The sequence below is a fragment of the Tyto alba genome, unplaced genomic scaffold (genome assembly GCF_018691265.1).
Source record: "Tyto alba isolate M040663 unplaced genomic scaffold, T.alba_DEE_v4.0 Super-Scaffold_13, whole genome shotgun sequence".
Classification (NCBI taxonomy): Eukaryota; Metazoa; Chordata; class Aves; order Strigiformes; family Tytonidae; genus Tyto; species Tyto alba.
Genome location: NW_024881275.1, coordinates 46,495,877 through 46,517,048, shown reverse-complemented (window position 1 = coordinate 46,517,048; position 21,172 = coordinate 46,495,877). Strand labels below are relative to the sequence as shown.

The 21,172-nt window shown below is 46.0% G+C and overlaps 1 protein-coding gene across 1 annotated transcript; it reads left to right on the top strand.

The window, feature by feature from the left end:
* Nucleotides 1–7,314: 7,314 nt before the first annotated feature.
* TMEM271 (transmembrane protein 271) lies at nt 7,315–14,580 on the top strand. Its single transcript, XM_042788026.1, has one exon. The coding sequence runs from the start codon at nt 8,311–8,313 to the stop codon at nt 9,385–9,387; it is 1,077 nt and encodes a 358-aa protein (XP_042643960.1). The 5' UTR covers nt 7,315–8,310; the 3' UTR covers nt 9,388–14,580.
* The last annotated feature ends 6,592 nt before the right edge of the window (nt 14,581–21,172 follow it).

Below are 21,172 nucleotides of genomic sequence, written 5' to 3'. Positions count from 1 at the left end.
GTTAAAACATTTTATTTGTGGTAGAAACAGCTGAAAGTTGGAAAAGGATAGTAAGGAATGTGGTCTTTTATTAATAAATCTCCAAGAAATAAAAGAAAGGAAAGAAAAAAAAAAAAAAGAAAGGAGAGAAATAGAGTCAAAGTATCCGGATCACCACCCCAGGCTCCAGTGTTTTCTCAGGTCCAGCAATCTTGGATGGTGGGTGCACACACAGATGAAATTAAACAAGTTCATCTTATCAGCTGATTAGCATACTAGACAAAGAGAGGCGGGTACTCCACAAACTCATTTCCATAAGAGATGAGGGAAAGGTGGAACATGGGTTCTACATATGCACTCAGGGGGGATGGGGTGTACCAACTCCCTCATCCAATGGAGTCGGTGGCCGTGTACCCCCCTACCACCTTTACTTCTTCCTCAGTTTTTGCTTCTTGAGTATCAGAAGTGTAAGCATTAACCTGACATTTGGTTTCACTCAGTCTGTGTCTCCCCCACTTTGGGGCTTATCTAAGGAATTTAGCAATACAGCCACAAGGGACTAAAGATGTGCACCCTTCAATAAACTCTATGCTTCCCTGGGCAGCGTTCCTTAAACTAATCACAAAGGCTACAGCTTGTCCTTGAGGCTTTCTGTGTTGATAAATGTTTGAGGCATCAACTCCTTCAGTTCCTTACATTAAAGCAGCTCTGTCAGGAGCTGAATTAAAGACTACACCCAAAACAGCCCTGCAATGCACACGTGGAGGTGCAGGGCTGCTGGAGCCATGCGGGCTTGGATAGCGTACAGCACTCCACAGCTGACTCAACCTGAGGACCCTGGCATCCAGGCAGGGGGCTGAGAAGGAGGCAATCTAGTAGCCAGCAAGAAATGCCAAGGGCAGTGCTGTATCTTCAATGAAGCTGGCCCTCCTTGAAGAGCCAACTCCCCCTCCAGCAGCTGCTGTCATGGGCAAAAAGGACAGCATCTCCTCTGCCTCACTGACTGCTGCTTCTTCAGCTCTGCTGGCTTCATTTCTCACCACACTAACCTACACCTCTAAGTGATCTTGACTGACATGAGAAAGGATGCACTTTGATGGGGATCCCTTGCACTAACAAGGTAGGGAAAAATCAGGCAAGCAGCTGAGCTAGGGACAGAGACCTCTCAGAAGGATGAGGCGTGACAGGCAGATAGGACAGCAGTTTTGTTACCAAGTGTCGTGGTTTAGGCCTGATTGGCAGCCAACCACAATGCAGCACCTCTCTCTCCCTTCCCCTCCGGCAATGAGAAGGGACAGAGAGCCAGGCTTGGGGTTCAAGATAGGACTGGGATGGGGGAAAATCTCCCTTTTATGATCACGAGCAAAAGGCAGACTCGTTAGGGGAAGAAAAAAAGAACATACATTTATTACAGACACTAACAACACATAACAGAGTAAGACAGTGAGAAGCATTGCCACATCTTGAGAACACCTTCCCCCCACCCCTCCCTTCTTCCCGGGCTCAGCTCTGCTCCTGATATCTCTACCTCCTCCCCCAGTGGCGCAGGGGCAGGGAATGGGGGGTGCAGTCAGTGCTGCCACTTCCATCATCTTCAGTGAGGGGAGTGTCCGAAGCTTGTTGCCCCTGCTCCATCGTGGTCCCCCCTCTCACAGGAGACAGTCCTCCACAAACTTTCTCCGACTTGAATTCCTCCCACGGGCCGCAGCGTTCCCCACACTGCTCCGTCATGGGTCACTAACTTCCTCTGACTGGATTCCCTCCCATGGCTGCAGCCCTTCCCGAGCTGCTCCGGCATGGGACTCCCCCGCATGCTGCAATCCTCCCAGCACTGAATTACAGCAGTGGGGCTACCTTTTCCCATGAGACCCCGGCCTTCTTCGGGCACAGAACCTTGATTATTCCCAGCAGGAGCAACAAGCCACAAATCAATGTCTGCTCCACCGTAGATCTTCATGGGTGGCGGGGGGGCCGCCCTGCCGTCTCACCACAGGATACAGGGGGGTCTCTGCTCTGGCACACCTCCCCCCTCCTTTCTTCCTCCGTTCCTCCACTGACCTTGGTGTTCATGCAGCTGCAGCAACTCCTCCTTACAAGTCCGACTGCCCGTCACCACGTCCCTTCTTAAATACGTTATCGCAGAGATGCAGCCGATTGGCTCAATTTCCCAAACAGAAGTGAAGCTGACGTGGAGCTGGGGGAGCTTCGAGAAGCTTCTCACAGGGGGACACCCCTTGTAGGCCCCTCCCCTGCCACCAAAAAACTCCACCACTCACTCAACCCAGGACACCAAGCCATAGCAGGAACCATGGCTCACCGCACCAAGTCTTGAGGCAGCAGAGAAGTAATTCCCAGGCTGCAGACCTATGTAGGAGAAATCTCCCACCGTGAAGGCAAGCCCACCATGGCCTCTGCTTTCAAGAACCAAGCCAGATCATTGCTTGTGCCAACATGCAGTCAAATGAAGAAATCATTACGCAAGCAAGCTACACCTTGCCACCACATCTTTTTTGCTACAGGCCAGCCCCAGGCAGGAGAATGATTCTCATATTACTGGGATCGGAGAGGATCCCAAGATACAGTTTCCCAGTATCACAACTCTGGCTTGAGTGGGGACCTGTTCTTCCCTTCCATTCCCGTCTTGCAAGTTGTTTCTCTGAAAAATTCAAGGTTGTTTAGGCTAAAAAAGAAGCACCCAAAAAAGGACCATGGTTTAGCAGGACACTCACTGTAAAGTGACTTCCAGTCCCTCCTTCAAGAGCAGGTTATGTCCTTGATATGAAACAGTTATTGGACATAGTACAATCTATGTGCATGAAAAACTTTAAAATTCAGAAGTAAGGCATATTCTGAGGATAGACTCCTCTAAGACAGAATAGCATCAACATAGGGAGTTTTCAAGATCCCTATGTCAAGTCAAGAATCTAAATTTGGATCTGGGCACAGGAGACTGACAAGACACCTCATTCAATAACTGAGCAAGAAAGAATACATCTGATCCATCTCAACTCACCTAGGACACCATCCTTCCTCCTCTCAGATGCAAACAGGTTCTTTGTCCCAAGTCACTGCAGGGTACAATGCCAAACAACAGGACACACAGCTACACAATCCTCTTTCTCCCAAGAGAAGAAGTTAGTTCTCTTTCCCCTGACGGCCTCTCAAAGTTCTTGGTATCTTTATGCAGCATGTTCAGCAGAAGGCAAAGTACAGGTGTATGATTTCTGCTCAGGTCCTATGCTGAAGGCCTCACCAGAAGCTAAGAGGTGTGTCAGCCTTAAGCCTTTGCACTGCGCTGATTTCAAGGTTAATATAGTCCATCAAATATTCAGACTAAACTGAAACACAATTCCAAATAACCTGAGAGCCCAAAGAGAACAATTTTGAGAGTCCTTTTGGCTGGCAAAGTGTTCAGCAATCTTTTATCATTAACTTAGCAGTTTCCTAGAACCTATGCAATAAAATACCATCCAGGTCCCACCATTAGGACAGCATTTAGCAAAGCATTGAGTACATTTTCTGCAAATTGGTCATAATTGAACAATTCTGTGAAATAAGCAAAAGAAAGATGTCCTTGCTTAAGTAATTTATCATATAATATCAAATAACCAATTTTATAAATGCCACAGCAAACATCTGACCTCTCCTCAGAATACCTTGTACCCTATTCTATAGCCCTATAAACAAAGAATGTTCCTCACATAATTATCACTTGACTGAAAAGATTAAATGCTACTGCACAGAGAAATCACTCTTTTTCATAAATATCCTGGAGCATTTAAACTAAAATGGTAATAAAGGCTCTTCACAAGGCCCTGAACAGGTCTACTCAGGTGTCCTAGCATCACCTGAAGCCAGGATAAGGGAACAGAGACAAGAAATAAACAAGTTCTGAAAAACTGGTTGAAGTGCGCAGATTAATCAAACACTCCCAAATGCTGCTGATACCGGATATATGGACTGAACAAAGTCCTAAGCAACTCAGTCTGGCTCCAGAGATGTCCCAAGATACCTTCCAACCTAAATTACGTCATGATTTTAAACTATAAATTACTTTGTTCTGTCACTACCCCTAACTTCTCAATTCTTCTTCCCTTAATCCAAACTCCTAGGGCTAACATCTGCCAAGAGAATTATACATCTCCAGCTTATAGCACAGGATTTGCTTTCTCTGTCTTGACTCATTTATATTTTCTTCCCAAACTCTCTGCATCCTATTTGAAATGTCACTCATTGAAGCAGCATTTCTAGACATTGTTTTTTCATCAGTGGAAAACTAGGTACCAGCTAGGTCCAAACTTGTAGCCTGATGTAGGGCCTTTCCCAACATCTGTTCCCTTAAAGTATTTTCCATACATTTCCTGCAGAGATGAGTCTTCAACATAAAATGCTGTGAAAGCAAGAGAACAGCAGGCCTCAAACACACAGAAACATCCTGGCGGACCTTGCAAATGAAAGAGAAGGACCAGAAAGAAACATGACAGCTTCCATCTTCAGTTTCAAATGTCCAGTTTCTAATGTATTCTTAATAACTGTGTGTAAAGCAATTTTTGTAAAAAGATTTTGTAGTCCATGATGTCCCCTATAGAAACAGAAAAAAAAATGAAGTAATAGAAAACAGAGTAAGTTATGGGAGGTTACACAGCCATCATGACGGAATAGTCAAAGCTATGACACCCATTTACCAAACTGGCATTAAAATAACAACACATACATCTTACTATAAATGCAGTATGGGAAGAGAAGCAGACAATAAAATAATACAATGTTTTGTACTTTGGTGGCATAAGCTGAAGATCTCCATCTATTTTACAAACACACAGTTTAGCTTCCAGCCTGGAGAGCAAATATTTAAGAACTCTGTCATCCTTTGTGCTACTGAGCCACCACAAAAAGAGGCTCATCTGCACTTTACTGCAAACGTCCAGCTCTGAGCAGATAAAGCCTGCATCACTGGTCATGACAGTGCCCACTCACAATCAGCACCCAGCACGCACAGCCCCTCAGCTCCCCTGTGAGGTAAACAAAATCTTGGATGAAAGCTCCCTACTCTTCTTTGGAGACAGGATCTGGCCATAAATTACTTCCCCTGTAAGACACAGAAAGCTCTATGGTCGTGAAGAGTGTTGGGAACACATGTCCCAGGCTGGTGTTCCCCATAAATAACCCTTGGAGACAACTGTGATAAATTTTGATTTGGGCAATTAAAAAGGAAAATCTGACTCACAAAGCTTTAAGATAAAGCCAACAGCGAGAGACTGAAAACATGTGGCATCTGCCATTTCTTATAGTTAGCAGCTATAGTACACCTCCATCAGGTTCTTACTTTGCTGACTGACTGAAGCTGCCAGACAAACTCGCCTGCAGTGGCTGATTTAGATGACAGACTACTGTGGCCAAGTGGCTTGCAGTCCTGCAACACACGGGGAAGCATGCTGGTAGTGAAACTTTTATCCTTGCGTATTGAACATGGTGCTTGGAAGCCAGGGAGAGTCATTCTGGGAAGAAACAGGTGAGATCTGGAAAAGGCTAACAGTAGCAAGTTTCTCCGCAGAAGGAATAAAAAGGTGTAGCAGAATTACATCATTAAACTTGTGCACCAGCCTGGCACCTCACAATGCACAGCTTTTAGGGGTGACATCCAAGATCAGTCTCCTGTCACAAATAGGGAAAGGAAGGGTCCTTTGCTTAGAAGATGACATTCAAGATGAGGAGGACTGAACAGCCGAGACAGCTGTAGGAATACGTGAAGGACCATGCTGGAGAAGCTTTACTGCCCACTTCGGGCAGCTGCCAAAACAGGAAACAGTAAAGAAACATCATGAAACAATTTGTACAATAAAGAAACAATTTGCCTCCAGCTGCTTTTCCTATCCTAACCATTGCCAGTTAAAGGCTGATTAATAATTAGGTGCATAAAAGCTGAAATCTCTTCCTAATTTTGTATTTATTTAGTGTTAAGTGAATGTTCTCACTATTCATAATAGTTAAATGTTTTTTGAACCCTGTTAAGTTCTTGACAGTAAGAATGAAATGATACAAATCATGCATTTCTCTCATATGTAAGTTTATGTTGTGTGTCAGGGAGTAAGGCACTTTTGCCATTCTACATTTAATTAGTTCATTGTTTATTTCCCACTAGCTACAGTTCCTTTCCCTCCACACCCACACACACAGTTTGTCTCTCAGGGCCCTTTGGATTGGCAGCTGGATTGAGAGTTTACATATGCTTTCCAAGGCAATGTTTAGAGTTCAACAGACACCTCAGGAGATGGGTGCTGTATTTTGTAAAATGCTGTGTGCCCTCTACACATTTACATTTTAGAAGTTGTAAGGACACATGGCAAGTTCTTTTAAAGACATCTGAAGACCTTTCCCAACAGTCCAACAGCCAACATCCCAGATCCTAATGTAAAATCTTCACATGGCCACAGATCAGCAGACCTGCACATCCCAATCCTCAGGGGCCAGGGACAGCCTGGGAAGGGGAAGACCTGATGATGACTGCGAGTGGCATGCCCAGCCACCCCCTCCTGGAGGGACACGAGAAGGTTGGTCCTAATCCCACAGCCAGGGATATGAGACAGCAAGGGGATAAGGTAACCACAAGTCAGCCAGCCCTGGACTGCCAGGATTGCAGTGTTTCCTCACACAAAGTGCTCCATGGGCCCTCTGTAAACAGGAGGGAGGGGGCAAAATGGCCTTATCTGTATAACTCCAAGGGGCAGGATGATACATCCCTGACGTTCAAGCCCCTGATACTTTGGACAGTGCCACTAGGGAGGGCTGGACTCTCGGCAAGACAGCCTCCCACCAAAGGCCCTTGGAGGGCCACTGCCCCATGGAGAGCCCAGAAACCTCTCTCAGGGAGGAGCAGCTCCTGCAGTCAAGCCCAGTGCTCAGCTGCTCAGCCCAGCCCTGAACTGCAGCAGGGTTCTAGTGCTGCTCAGGGAGGTGCTGACAGGGCCTGCCCTAACAGTGTAGTGAGCAGGGTCACACTCCTGGAGAAAGCTAAACACCAGAACGCACTCTGCTCACATCTCCCACCACCGGCAGGTGCATTGGCCCTGTTGGAAAGATTAAAAAGGCCTGAAAAATGGCCTTCTCTCCCTCGCTTGCTCCCCTGAATGCTAACCAGCTGCTCCAGCTAAAAATATCCAGCAAGGCTGGCATGAGCACAGCAGAAGAGGAGAACGGGGGAGCTGGAAACTTCAGCTTCCTGGAAGGAAAAGGGACAGGCAAGGAAGATCCTTGCCCGCGCCCCCACCCCTGTCCGGCGCCCGGCTGCCAGCACAGGCACGCCCCCCCCTGCTCCGAGACCGAGATTCCCACTTCTCCTACGGGAGGCCATGCCGGCTGCTCCCCAAAGAGCCGCCGGGCCACCCTGTGCAGGACCCCCCTAACACCGCCTTCCGCCCTCTGGCGCTGCAGGGGGTCCCGGACGGGTGGTCTCGGCAGCGCGGCCGCGGGCAGTCGGCCCCAGAGACCCAGCACCCACGGAGCAGCCTGCCTGGACAAGCGCAGAGCAATCCCACCGAGCTTCGCCGCCAGAGCGCAAAACAAAGCGGGGTACTGGGCACCGCCGCCCCTGCTGGCGCGGAGGGCTTCCGCCGGGCAGCGCGGCACGGTGGGGTCGGCCCGCTGCATCACCGCTGCCGACACACTGCAACGCAGAGGGTTGCACGGCAGCCCGCTGGCCTCCTGCGAGAGGGAGCGCTAAAAAACAAGAGGGAGAGCGAGCGAGAGAGAGCGAGCACAGAGGCAAACGGCAGCCCTCCGCAACGGAGCCAGCGGGGGGGCGCAAAGCCCCGCCGCCCCCTGCCCTATCTGCGCGTCCCTCGCCGTCCTGCCTGGCTGGAAGCCGGCCGGAGGACGGACTGCGACGCCGTTGCATCCCCCCTGCCACTCGGGGGGAGGGCGGGGAGGTCGGCCTCGTCGCCCCCAGGCCGAGGCGGGAAGAACCGAGGGTCCCACTCGCCCCCCGCCAGCCGCGGCGGGCCGCACCCCTCCGTCCCCCCGCCCGCCGCGGCTTCCATCCATAATTAATCGCCTCCCCGCAGCCGCCGCGATAAGAGAGGGCGGGCGGGGACGAGGAGGCGGCGGCGGCCGGGAGGCGGGGGGGGGAGCGTGTGCGTTCGCCGCGCCCGGCTCACTGCGGCCGGCGGCTGCCTCCCGTGCGGAGCGGAGCGGAGCCCAGCCGCTCCGTCGGGGAACGCCGCGCTCGCATGGCCGCGCCGCGCCGCGCCGCCGCCGCCGCCGCGGGGCCAGGGAGTGCTGCGGGAGGAGGATGAGGCGGGCGGCGGGGCGGCGGCGGCGGCGGCGGCGCGGAGGATGAAGTGGAGCGTGCGGGGAGCCTGCGCCGCGCTCTCCAGCTGCCTCCTGCTCGCCTGCGCCCTCAGCGCCGCCGCCGTGGGCCTCAAGTGCTTCTCGCTCGGCTCCGAGCTCAAGGGCGAGCCCTTCCGCCTGGGCACAGCCGCCGGCGCCTTCTACTCGGGGCTGCTGCTGGCCGCCGGCCTCTCGCTGCTCGCCGCCGCGCTGCTCTGCTGTCGCCCGCCCGACGAGGCGCCTGCGGTGCCGGCTCCGGACCCGGACCCGGCCTCGGACCTGGCCCCGGCCGGGGACCCGGACCCGACGGGCGGTGGCCCTGGCGTGGGGGAGGCGGCGGCCGCACCGTCCGGGCCGGTGGAGAAGGCGCCGCCCGGGGGGCGGCAGAACTTCCTGCTGCTGGGGGTGCTGGTGTTCATGCTGGGCGTGCTGAGCGCCTTCGCCGGCGCCGTCATTGACGGCGACACCGTGTCGCTGGTGGAGAGGAAGTACTCGCACTACTGCCTACTGCAGCCCGGTGGGGCGGCCCGCCCGCGGAGCAGCCCCGCGGCCCCCGACGGCTCCGCCGCGGCGCTCCGCTGCCAGAAGCTGCGGGACTACCAGCAAGGCTTGGTGCTCTCCACCGTCTTCAACGCTCTGGAGTGCCTCCTGGGCCTGCTCAACCTACTGCTCGTCAAGAACTACAAGGCCTCGCAGCAGCGCGGGCGCCGGCGGCGCCGGCGGCGAGCGGCCCCGGCGGCGGCGGGCGGGCGGCGGCGGCGGCGGCGGGGCGGCGGCGGCGGCGGGCGGCGGGCGCCTCGCCACAGCCAGGGCTCCCTCTTCTCCGGCGGCGAGCCCGAGCTCAGCCCCGGGGATTGCCCCTTCCAGGCCGTCTCGTACATCAACGTGGGCGTCTTCCACGTCTTCGACGAGGCCGGCGTGGAGGTGCACTGTGGCGGGCATCCCTCCGTCGAGCTGCCCGGCTACTCGCCCATGGACCCCGAGCTCAACGCCTCCTACCCTTACTGCTACCCGCTGCCCAGCGAGCAGCCCCCCGCTTACGAGGAGATCTACCCCGGGGAGACCTGTGCCCACGGCACCTAGTGCCGACCGCCGGCGGGACGCCCGGCTCCCGGCCCGGCATCCGATTCGCCGTGACAGCCGGGAGTGGGACCGGCGTCGGGACCGCGACCGGGACCAGGACCAGGAGCGGGCCCGCCAGCGCCTCGCAGCCGCGGGGCTTGGGGACAGCCCTCGCACCGGACCGCGGGCGGGGTGCCGCCGTGCTTTGGCTCTGCGGAAGCTTCTCCTCCCTTCCTGCTTTCCCCTTTCTTTTCCCCCTCCCCTCCCTGCCACCGACCCTTCGTCCGTCTGTCCGTCCTTCCGCCGGCGGCTGAATTTTCCAAAGGCTGCGCAAGAAACGCCTAAGGGTTGGTTCCTCCCGCCGTCCTCTCCTTCGTAGCCAAGTTTAGTTCCCTTAAAGTGATTCATCTGTCTCCAGCTTTAGCAGTCCAGAGTTACCCATTTATGATAACCAGCCATTGTAAGGAAAAGGTGTCATGAAGCTTCTTTACCTCTTAAAAGAGCTAAATTTCTAAACAACGCAGAGACATTTGTGTCACGTTTACTAGAGGTGTATTGGGGATCTTTAACGTTTACACTACTCCTTGGGAGAATTGAGTTCTGTTTTAAGATTTAGTGAGTTAAAACATTTGTTGGTCTTGTAAGATGCACATTGAGAAAAACCTGCACTTTGAAAAAGAAACAGGAAAAAAATCAACAATGTTTTTGTACACTAACGTGCCTGCTTTTGTTGATAACTTACTACTGTAAAAGCTTTCAGAAGTCTATAGTGACAATGTTTGGTAAATTCACTGCAGTTTAAAATTGATGATTAGTTCCTTTACTAAAACAACTGAGATGTTGCTAGGATATGGCAGTTGAAAGGAAGTCCAAATGTCATACACATTCCTTTTTGTAAACAGGTTCTGTGTTTTTAATGCAAGGCAGGATTTCTTTTTGTTTTACGCAGGTGAAGGGTTTAATTCTATTTTGTACAACTACATGATTTACCTTGTAAAGAGTTCCATTTTACCTGTTACAATTCATCAATCTGGTAAGCTTGAATATTAAAAGTTTTATTTGAAAAAAAAAATACATATATAGAACAGCCTTAACTGGTGCAGTGGTCACAGTTTTAAAGAAAAAAAAAAAAGGATAAAACATCTTGGAAGACATCTTCCAAATGTGTTTTCAAAACAGTATTTATACTCCTATTACAAAGCAAGAATTTTCTTTGCTTTTAGAAGAAAGAGGCCACTTTAATTCCTGAAGGGGGGGAATAATGGAATTGTACACTGTTAACTCTTTCTGAACTTAGACGTATTAAAATGGTTTTCTACAGAGAAGAAAACTGCTAAATCCTCGTTTTGGATTCTGCTGTGGAATGCCAGTACCAGATAGTGTAAGAAAGTGCTAATTAAAGAGAAGCAGGTATGGCGTATTTTATTACATCATTCAAGAACAGGTAAAGGCTTAATTTCAAGTTGCACAAAGAACCAAAAAACAACTCTTCATATTGCATTTGGTTCAGTACCACACCCCCACACACCCCCCACCTCAGTTACAGCATACTGAAATTAAATATTACAAAATGAGCTTTCTGTTAATTCTGTGTTTGGAGCTGCTGCATAATGCCAGTGTATCAGCTACCCAGAGAGAGAGAGTTAAGGGGAATGCCAAATGACAGTGTATTTCTGTGGTCGATGGAAAATTATTTTTATATTTTTAGCTGCAGAGAGACTGACGTAATTTACAGCCTTAAAACTGGAAAGAGAAGATTTTAGGCTAAAAATATTAAAATCTCTCTGCAGTGTTTTGTTTTATAAAGTGTTTTGACTTGCATACTTTGTATAATCTAAAATGCCTGAGAAGTCTTAAAATTGCAAACTGATGCATGTGAAGCTCACAATTAAAGCTCTAGAGACAACAGTTAAAAGCAGCAGTTGCCAATTTGTCAAGTAGTTCTGAATAGCAGAAATTTAAAATACAGCTTTGTTTGGCCAGCAGATTTCCTTGTGCAGAATGCCAGCCTAAAACATATATCCTAGCTAAGTCCCATTTTAGTACTGAAGATTGGTTTTATGCTGGCTCTCTGCAGATGCACTTCCTTAACCCCTTATGGGAAGTGACTGGGAAGTCCTGTAGTCTTTACCTATAATACTTATTTAGGCACAAAACCAATCCCATAACATACTGTATTGTTCATACAGCCAAGATTTTGCAAAATGAGTAACTGAAGCAAGGAGGCTAAATCCTTATGTAGGTCTCCAATTAGATGAGTTTATGAGACAGCATAGTACCCTGTACTGAATTAAATGGGAACTGCTAGGCTGCAGGTTGATTTTGAAAAACAGTCCAGCTAGGTGCCTAAATACAGATGCAGAAAAGTAGTAATAGTTGTTGGCTTTAAAAAAATTGGCTATATACATTGTAGTTCATGGAAGTTTTATCTTAGTTTTACTTAAGGAATTAATTTTTGACATAAAAATGTGGTATTTTACTTAAGATAACTATTTTAGAAATTATGAACTAGACAGTTCTGAAACTCCAGATGTTCCAAAGATCAGTGCTCAGGGAAATAAATGGAAAGTCAAGAAAGCTACCTATTATACTCAATTGTTTAATTGTAAACAATTTTAAACTATGAACTTTTAAGATTGTTAAATTCATAGCTTTTTTTTTTTTTTGTATGTGTGCATGCATACACATGTGTGGAAGTGTGCTTGTGTTTTATTTAAGTCTGTTCAGAAAGCCCTTGACTTAGGATATTTATTTGTGGCTCAGTTTTAGTTCCCAAATTTCTACTTTTCTTCATTTGTGCTTTTATCCCCCGTAGTAATTTAGTTTAGTGGTGGACAGATTGCCAGAATAATGTCCAAGTTGGACTCCCACTGAAGCCAGTAGACATCATTTCATTGACTTCAGTGGGTCTGGGCACAAATGACATGTAACACCTACTCTAAATAATCTTTAAAGTAATATTGATCTTCTGGCATGACAGGATGCAGCAGTGGCATATTATTTCTCATTTATTATTTGTATGGACAGCAGTATTAAGGGAGGTCACCTATGGTACTATTCACATTTTTTAAAAAAAACAGGAGAAAAAAATTGGCAGACAAATTGACCAAACAAGCCATGTTTTCTTAAAGATGGTATACAAGTGTTTCAGGTATCTGATGACTAACTTTTCTGATAAAACACCACACATACTAATTTCTCAGTGAGAAGAAACTTACAAATACAGGAAACAAGATGAAGCTTCACAAGCATGATTGCAGTACTGTGAAGCCATTTTTAGCAAACCTAAATCATCACTCTTATCTTCTGAGCAATAATGTTAGAGTGTATAAACTGTACTGTGATGAAATTGAAAATAGGCTGGTGTGGGAAGCATTGGAGCGTAAGTTAATTGCCTGAGACAACTCATACTGTCCCTTTATTTTCCATTCCCTGTCACATGAGTGTTGAGGCGAATGCAAGCCTGATCGATTCATGTCACTGGAGGATGTTAACTGCAAGGCTTTTGACTGAAGCAGCAAAACCAGGTAGGATGTAAGAGAAACTTCATGTATGTGCTATCAAACCTCCATTTTGCATAGCCGAAGTAACAAGACTGCTTTTTGCCCCACAGCTCATTTGAATTTGCTCACAGCTTTACTTGCATGTGTTCAAAGGGAGGAAGGAATTAGACACAATACTGCTGTTTTGGTCACAGTGGAGTACTGAATTGGTAGCAGACTGCTCCCAGCTTTCTTGTCCCTTTTGCAGGTAATAGCAGCTAGGCAAGGGGTGACATGGTGGAAAATCAAGTCTGCTGTCTTTGATGGGAAAGGATTTGCCTTCATGTGGAAAAGATATATTCTTACCAGCCTATTAGCAATTCACATGAATTACTTTCACACTCCAACATCCTTGCTTAAATCTGTTACTTATACTTTGCATTGTAATTGACACACAGAATATATGTGAATCTAAAAACGGGGGAAAAAATGATGTCAGAGGGAAATTGTAGTACAGATTTTACTCAAAAGTTTGATTTCACTGTAGGACTTCTTTGGTTCACCAAAAAGCGCTATGGTGGCTGGTATAACTTAGATATATTTCAGACATACTGTTTAATCATCAGAAGAGGTTTCTGAATGTTCACATGAGAACAGCAATCTGTTTCTGCTTTTGGATATAGTAGATATGAAAACCTTTTCTTCATTTTGCCATTTAATCCAAGATTGATCCTCAAGAAAATGTCAGTAATTGATCTTGTAATTTTAGGATCAATAAAATACATTTTAAAGCACAGCATATCCTATTTAAAAAGCCTAATGCTCTTCATTTCCTATTTTTCACTGTCTTAGACAACTGTCTAATAGTACAATTGAAGCTACAGAATTAATTACCACTTTCATTACAAAAACATGTTTCTCAGGGACTTGTACAAATGGAAACCTGATACAGAATTCCAGGTTTTACCATGAAGTCAAGTCTGTTTCCTGAAGTTAGATATTTCTGGGTTACAGGGTGTTCCAGTATTTTAGATAAATTCCACTGGTAAAAAATAACATCTGTTCATTTCATATGATAGCACTTTTTAAGTTTGCTAAAGTTACCCCTCTTTAAGACAGTATCATAGGCTCGTATTTCAATTAAAATGCGTAAGGGTGAGTACGATTGAATTCCTCATGGTCACTGTCTGTTTTTTAAATTTATTAATTATCTCTCAGTACTTAATGGAATGTAACTAGTGCTTAGTATATGTTCCAGAATCAGTAATAACTGATCTAATAACAGTTCAGGAGATAAAAATGTTCTCTGGGAAGCCCACAGGCTAATGTAGTGCTGTGAGAAAATCTTCAAATACATGTTGCAACAATTTGGTGTATGGCATGTCCTGCCCAAAAAAAGCAAGGGTGCAGGGGGTTTGTGTGCTCTTTCTATTACAATGTCGGTTCTGAAACCTTTTCCCTGTGTAACTTTCTAAGAGTGAAATTCACAAATTGGTGTTCTCAAAATGTGTTTGAAATAACTGCCTTGCTTTCCGCTGGCCAGCTGGCTATGTACTTTCCACCCAGTGCGCAGGAACCTGGTGAAGTTCATCTGAAGTGTGTGGGTACGTCACCCTGATGTAATCCTAGATAATCTGAGACCGAAGATCATATAATTCAAGAAGCCATAAAACTCTCATCAGAAGAGCATATTTTCCTTCACAGAGGAATAAAATCCTGATGTTGTCTTTCATTCTTTCTTCAGATCCAGCTGCCTTAAACTTCAGTGAGTTTACCCTGAGGTGGGAGTGGAGATGACATTGCAGACTGCTACTCCTTCACTCGTTGAGTTTTAGATATCTGAAAGACCTCCATAAGCTTTATGGAAGGAAACACTTCTAGTGAAAAACAAACAAAAGGCTCTGACTTATCACCAGATCACCGCAGAGTCAATGTCCTCAGTGAAACTGTTCAGTAGATGCATCCCAGTAGCAGTACAGCCTAGTAGAAGTTCCTAGCGTTTCACTTCTGGATTTCTACTCCTGGCATGGTTCTGTCTAATGGGGATGTTAGAAGTTCATTTCATGGTGTTTGCAAATTAATGGTTTGTTTCACTACAGTACATAGGGATTAAACACTTACTGTATACCACAAGCATCCTCGCCACTTGGTCTCCTTTGTGACCATTGTTGGCAGAGGATAAAAGTGCGGGAGGAGAGAAACCTTATCATGATCCTTTTAATGGGTTCAGAGGACTAACCATTCCAAAGCATTCATTGGTTTTATATTAAGACACTGGATTTCAAGATGGGAGCATACCTATAATATCTAAAAGGATTATTTTCCAGAGATCTATTTCTGGAAGCCTAATAGTTGGGCTTAGAGAAGGTTCTTTCAGAATCTACTCTTTCTCCCAGGTTCTACATTTTAAATGAAAGCTCATCTTACAAAAGCACTGAGTGAAATCTCCAGGCATCTAAATTATTAAATTTAGGGAGATGGAATAGAGCTGTCCTACAAATTACTGAGTGCCACCAATTCCTGGAGAGGCCATACAAGGAATTTGGCACGTGGTACAGATGGGGTCTTATATGCCAACATCCAAATTCTGGCATTTCCTCACAAATCAAGGAGGCAACAGAAAGGAAAGCTCCAGATGATACTGCCCTATTTCAGGCAACAAGGCAGTCATGGGTTTTCGATGAACTACATACAGTCTCAAGGTGTATGTAATTACCATGCATTCACGGTTAAAACAAATGCCCTCACAAAGATATTCACAAGGGATTTTCGGTGGTGGATCTGAGTAGAGGCTCATCTTGCTAGCTCTAGGCCAAACAGTTCCTAGAAACATGGAAAAGTCCTGCCAAAAGAAGCTCATGCTTACACTGGAAAAGAGAGAGCCACTGAGAAATTTCTACTACGTTGCATTTTGGAAAATCTGCCTCTTTCTGAATGACCCAGAAGACAACGGAGTATGTAGATTATCTAAATTAGAATGCTGGGAAAGCAGGAAACAGAAATGCAAGTGTTGATAACTACATCTGTCCAAAATTTTTTGATGTATAATCAAGAGCTGTGTTAATTCTAGGAGCAGTACCTCCTGACCTGAGCAGTCAAAATTATTAGTAACCAAAAAAATTACTACCACCAAAATAAGACTGGGATTGAGAAAATCATATACTGTCTTCTGAATTGTGTCTTGTTCTAAATCAAAATGAAAGAAAATCAGATACAGCTTTTTGTGAAACTGTTGCTAAGAAATGTGGTTTGTTATGCTGAATGGAACAGAAGGGTGCTTCTCTCAACAAATTAGGAGCAGATAGCTGCACTGAAACACATTTGGCTGTGAGAGAGACTTTCTCTTCAGTATAGTTCTTGGAGAGCTACCAGAAAATATTGAAAGATACCATCATCATCCAGGCTTACCTGGACCATTTTTTAGTGCATTGAGATTCATGTTCCCCTATGCAGTGGGTCACACACTGTCTTGTCTTGCCGATGGGAACAAGTAGCTATCTCTTTCTTGTGACACCACTAAAGCAACACCTGCTGGATATGTGGACGGAGCTTCTGAACCCCTGAAAATGGGTGCGATGTGGCACTGGTTTGTGCATGTGTTGCGAGAAGGTAAGGCAGGACATGCTGCAGCTCAGGTGAAACACTGTCCTGTGTTACATGATGGGGAAGGCATGTTGCTGTGGATCCAGACTTGTTACAGTCGTCTTGGATGCAGAGAGGCCTAGGTTGCATGTGGAGAACTGCTCCTGGGTCACTTTTGCAAAAGCAAAATGCCCACATCAAGTGGAATAGGGAGAGGAGGACTGTCTTTATTCCCCCCTGAAAAAAATGAAAGTGACCAAATTGCAGACCTTCACAAGGTTAAGTTTGTCTTGGGTTCCGTTTTTATCCTCTGATTCCCGCTACTAGTTTCTCCAAAGGAACAGTGTACAACAGGCTCAGGATGGCAAAGTGTACACTTTCTACTGCCTCTCTGCTTAGAGGGAAAGTTTGACAATGGTGTACTAAATTACTCAATCAGGCAATAAATAGAAAAGAGTAACAAGACATGAAAAACGTTTGCCTGTGTCATATGGTTGAGCTTTATGATGCTCTGGGCTGTCCTTTGCGGAAGGTTGTGGCAGTTCTTATCTGCTTAAGGTCTGCAAGATCCAGAGCTCTAATAATGAGGATTCCCGTTGGAAGTTTTCCTGGACTGATTTATCTCAAAGAGCAACCCTGGCCCTGTTTCAGTAAATGCATGTCAGCATCCAAGCATGAAAAGAAAAAAGCATAATCCAGACAGAACTGTTCATTCGTTCATAGTTATTAATTTTTCATCAAGAGCAGCAAAAAGACAAACATTAGCATTAACATCTCAGATCCAGAGAACTGCTTCATTGTAAGAGGTTTTGAAGCTGACTGGTAACATAGCAGGAGAAGGTTTTTACACCAAAGGAAAATGGATATTTCACAGTTCTGCTGTCACACTGTTCATAATGTGCAGCAAGGGCTAACAATAACAGGAATTTCAACTTGCCTTACACATGCAGCTGCAAATGCTTCAAATCTCCAGATGACTATTCAAAAACTATTTTATACATGACTTGACTAGACTCGCAGTCAAGTACCTACTTTGCTCATAGCTACGTATTGGGAGTTTTTAGTCTTGTGTGTGCATGGCTAAAATGTTGTGCTGGCTGTGGACAGATGACCATCTTCATTAGCCAGGTCACTGCCACTGGTGAGGCAAGCTCACCCATTCTGTTTGGCATTGCACTGGATCAGGAGAGCACCCCCACTGAGCCACTAAATCTCAGCAGAAGTGCAGGCACTTTTGCAACATGGAGCCATACCTGACTCTTCCCCAGTCACACTCCACGGTAGGCCTCAGTGAAACCTGCAGGTTTATGGGCAGGAAATTACCATCACGCTTTTGCACAGGTCTCACAAGGAAATGAAGCAAGAGGGCGGCAGGTGAGATCTTCAGCTGCTTGCCTTACCCTCAAGGTCAGTGAGATATTCAATAGCACAAGGCCTCAGTGCATAATGGTACACAGCACACCAGGACGTCAAGAACCACAAGAAATGCCTTTCTTCCCTGAAGGACTTGTCAGTATCACAAGAACACACAGAATAAATTGAAGCACTGATGTCCCTAACTTAGAAAGCTGCATAGCTTGAGACAGAGAGGGCCATGGCACTGTGCTGTGATCCCCATTCCCTATATCTCATCAGCTGATGCAGACTCATACATGGAGAAGTAAGGGGAGTAACAACTGTGCATTTAACTGGTTAAATTAAGCATTGACGGACCACCAGAGATGGAGTTAAAACACACAGAGGCAACCTCATCCTTACCCTGCCCTGGACACATACCTGGAGAACTTCAACAGGTAGGAACTTTGTGGGGACAAGTTCTAATTGAATCAAGTGGAAAGAAAACCCCTCTCTACACTGGAAACATCCAGGAATTCCTCAAAAAAAAGGGTCATCTTGCTAACAGCAAAATGGAAACCCACAAGAAATTTCCAAGAAGGGTAGTTCAAGTGGAGAAAACCCACTAAAACCTACACAAAGTAGAAGCTGATACCTTAAAATTTCACACGTCTTCTTTCTTTTGGAACAGTCACACCAATTTGTTCTTTACATTTTCAGCTCCAGCTCTCAGGCAAGATAGAAGCTGGTAGGAGGCAGACACCAATAAAGGCTCTACTGTCAAAGTGTCAGGTAAAGGGAAACCATTTTTACATTTCTGCTCTGATAAGAGAGGACCATATATTCTAGCCTGGAAGCTTAGATGGCAGAAGCAGTAGTGATTAATTGCTCTAATTAGGGATCCACACAGGAAAGAGTTGAGTTTCCTGAAGTATTGCGTGCTAAATTTCCTCACTATTCATAGAAGTGAGGATGAATAACTGTATTGCTCAGGGGAGATGGATATCAAAGTGCATCTCCAGAACAAAGATTTACCCACTTCAACTTAGAATTACCACTAAAACCTCAACAAAAATAACTAATGAAAAGAGACAGCAGGCTATTTCAGCACCTGGTAAACAGCGTAATAGCCCAGTTCAGTTGCTTCCCTAAGGAGATCAGTAGTTGCTTGCATGAGCAACTGCACTGAAAATGGGTGTGTTGGTCTGCTTGTTGGTTTCAGTGAACAAATGATTTCTGCTGGCCATTTCAGCACTAACAGAAGACTTCCCAGCAACAGGGCTGGTAGCTTGACCCTTTCATGTTCTTCAGTGAGGTTTGTTCCATTCCACCTCCACCTGCTTTTCAGCCAGCAATGGCCTTTCTGCCACTAATGGCTAAATGTCAGGTCCTGATTCTGACCTCTCTGATGAGGACAAATGGAAATAAAACCACTGCAATCAATAAAATTACACCAAACCCTGCCTCTTTTTACCAGAAAGAGAGCAGAGCACATAAAGTGCTGACTGTCAGCTTTGCCAAATGCCTTATGGGAAATTCTGAATGCATGTCTTCAAAAAAACCGTGGAAGATGTTTAGCAAAAAAAAAAAAAAAATCACAGCGTTTTAGTTGGAATATATCCTACACAGTCCAGGAGTCAGCCAACTTTAGAAACACTCTTCTGTCATATGCAGAAAAACATTTTGCTTCAGCTGAGGCAAGCTGCCTCTTATTGACAATCAGAGGTACTGGCACAAACCATCTAATCTGGAGTGTGGCCATCTACAAATAGCTAGAAGCACACAAATAATAAGGGTTTATCACTGCATGCTGATATATATGAGATGCATATGTCCATTGTTAGGGTTTTTTGTGTTTATTTGAACTGCTCACTCGTGCAACTAATAAAAAGCAATAATAGGGGCCACCAGAAGAGGAGGTGTTTAACATACGTGCATGCCAGTAGCACTTCACATTCAGTAAATACAAGACTCCTTTCACTGTCTGTGCATGTCAGAGGAGTCTCTACAGCACTTACATCACCAGAAAGCAGGCCATCAGGGCTGTAGGGAATTGCAGGCTAGTCTTAGAAATGTTCCTGCTGTTGAAGCAAAGTAGAGAAGAAATACACAAAACAAGCTCCACTGTTGATTTTACCCTCTCATTTGTATGCTCAATGCTCGTCCAGTAATGAATCATCAGCCCAAGTTCTGCTCAGCTCATCATAGCTGCAAATGCTGCAATAGCACTAAACCAGCGGGGACACGGATTCATCTTTACATGACCAAGCACAGGAGACGCTGGATACACATGAAGCTGGCAAAATTTTACCCTGCTGTTGTGGAGTTTGGAACAGTACACAGATATCCATACCACAGTTGAATAAAGAAGAGACACTTAAACCATGACAAAGTGACTGCAGTGCAGTGTGCATCAGTGGTAAAGCAAATTTTATTCTCTTTTAGTCAGTGTGCTCTAGAAAACAACAAAATTACCCTGCTATGGCCATGCCTCCTTTAGTCAGGAAAGCTCTTCATGTCAAGACAGGGGAAGGCAATGCATCTCACGGGGGAAGGGATTGCTCCATCCCTTTCCAATCATCAGAACAATCTACAGAAAAAAACATAACATTTTGAGCAAAATGCCTCATGCATTCCCCAAGCAGAAAGGCAAACCCTGTTCTAGCTGTCAGCAGCTCTTACCTGAACAAGATGCCTGCAGATTACACCCTGGTGAACAACAGAAGGAAGCTACTAGTCCCGTGGACACCTGGGACTAGGTATGAACTCTTTCCCAGCAATCCCATCTCTGGAAGAAGATATGCCTCTGTCTGCCAAAAATAGAGCTTACATGTGGAGATAACAGTGCAACATGGTATTTTTTCAAGACTTTATGAGGAAAGAGTGAGGATTTTTTCTGTTAACAGCTCAGCTTTGGTTACAGGGCTTTATGTGCCAGTCCAGACAAACAGAAGAAAGCACAGTGCTGGAAGAACTGGAGGGACACAACCAGCTCTGAGATGCTACTTCATCTGAAGTTGAACACATGCAAAGTGCACCTGTTATGGTGTCTTTCAGGGAAACTGCATCAGGTAAACAAACCCCAGATTTGGAGGAAATTAAAGATGCACTGGTGGCCTATATAATAAAGGGGAGATGTTCATAAGCACAATTTCAAAATTAAAACTCTAAAATCAAACTTGTAAAGTGACCTTTATACATGGAGCCATTTGCCTCCAGTGTCAGTGGTCTTTCAGTTCCTAAAGGACCTTAGTATCTGCTTGTTGCAGAGACCTGCATCTTGTCTTTGAAAGCTTTGTCATCAAGGAAGTTTGGCATCCTTTATAAAGCCAATCTTGAGGTAACAGAGAGGGTAGAGTTTCCCATTTTTAAATAATGATCCACCCATATCATAGCAGTAAGAGAAA

Excerpts from the sequence above, each read along its gene's own strand:
- TMEM271 (XM_042788026.1), top strand. The coding sequence starts at position 8,311 with ATGAAGTGGAGCGTGCGGGGAGCCTGCGCCGCGCTCTCCAGCTGCCTC.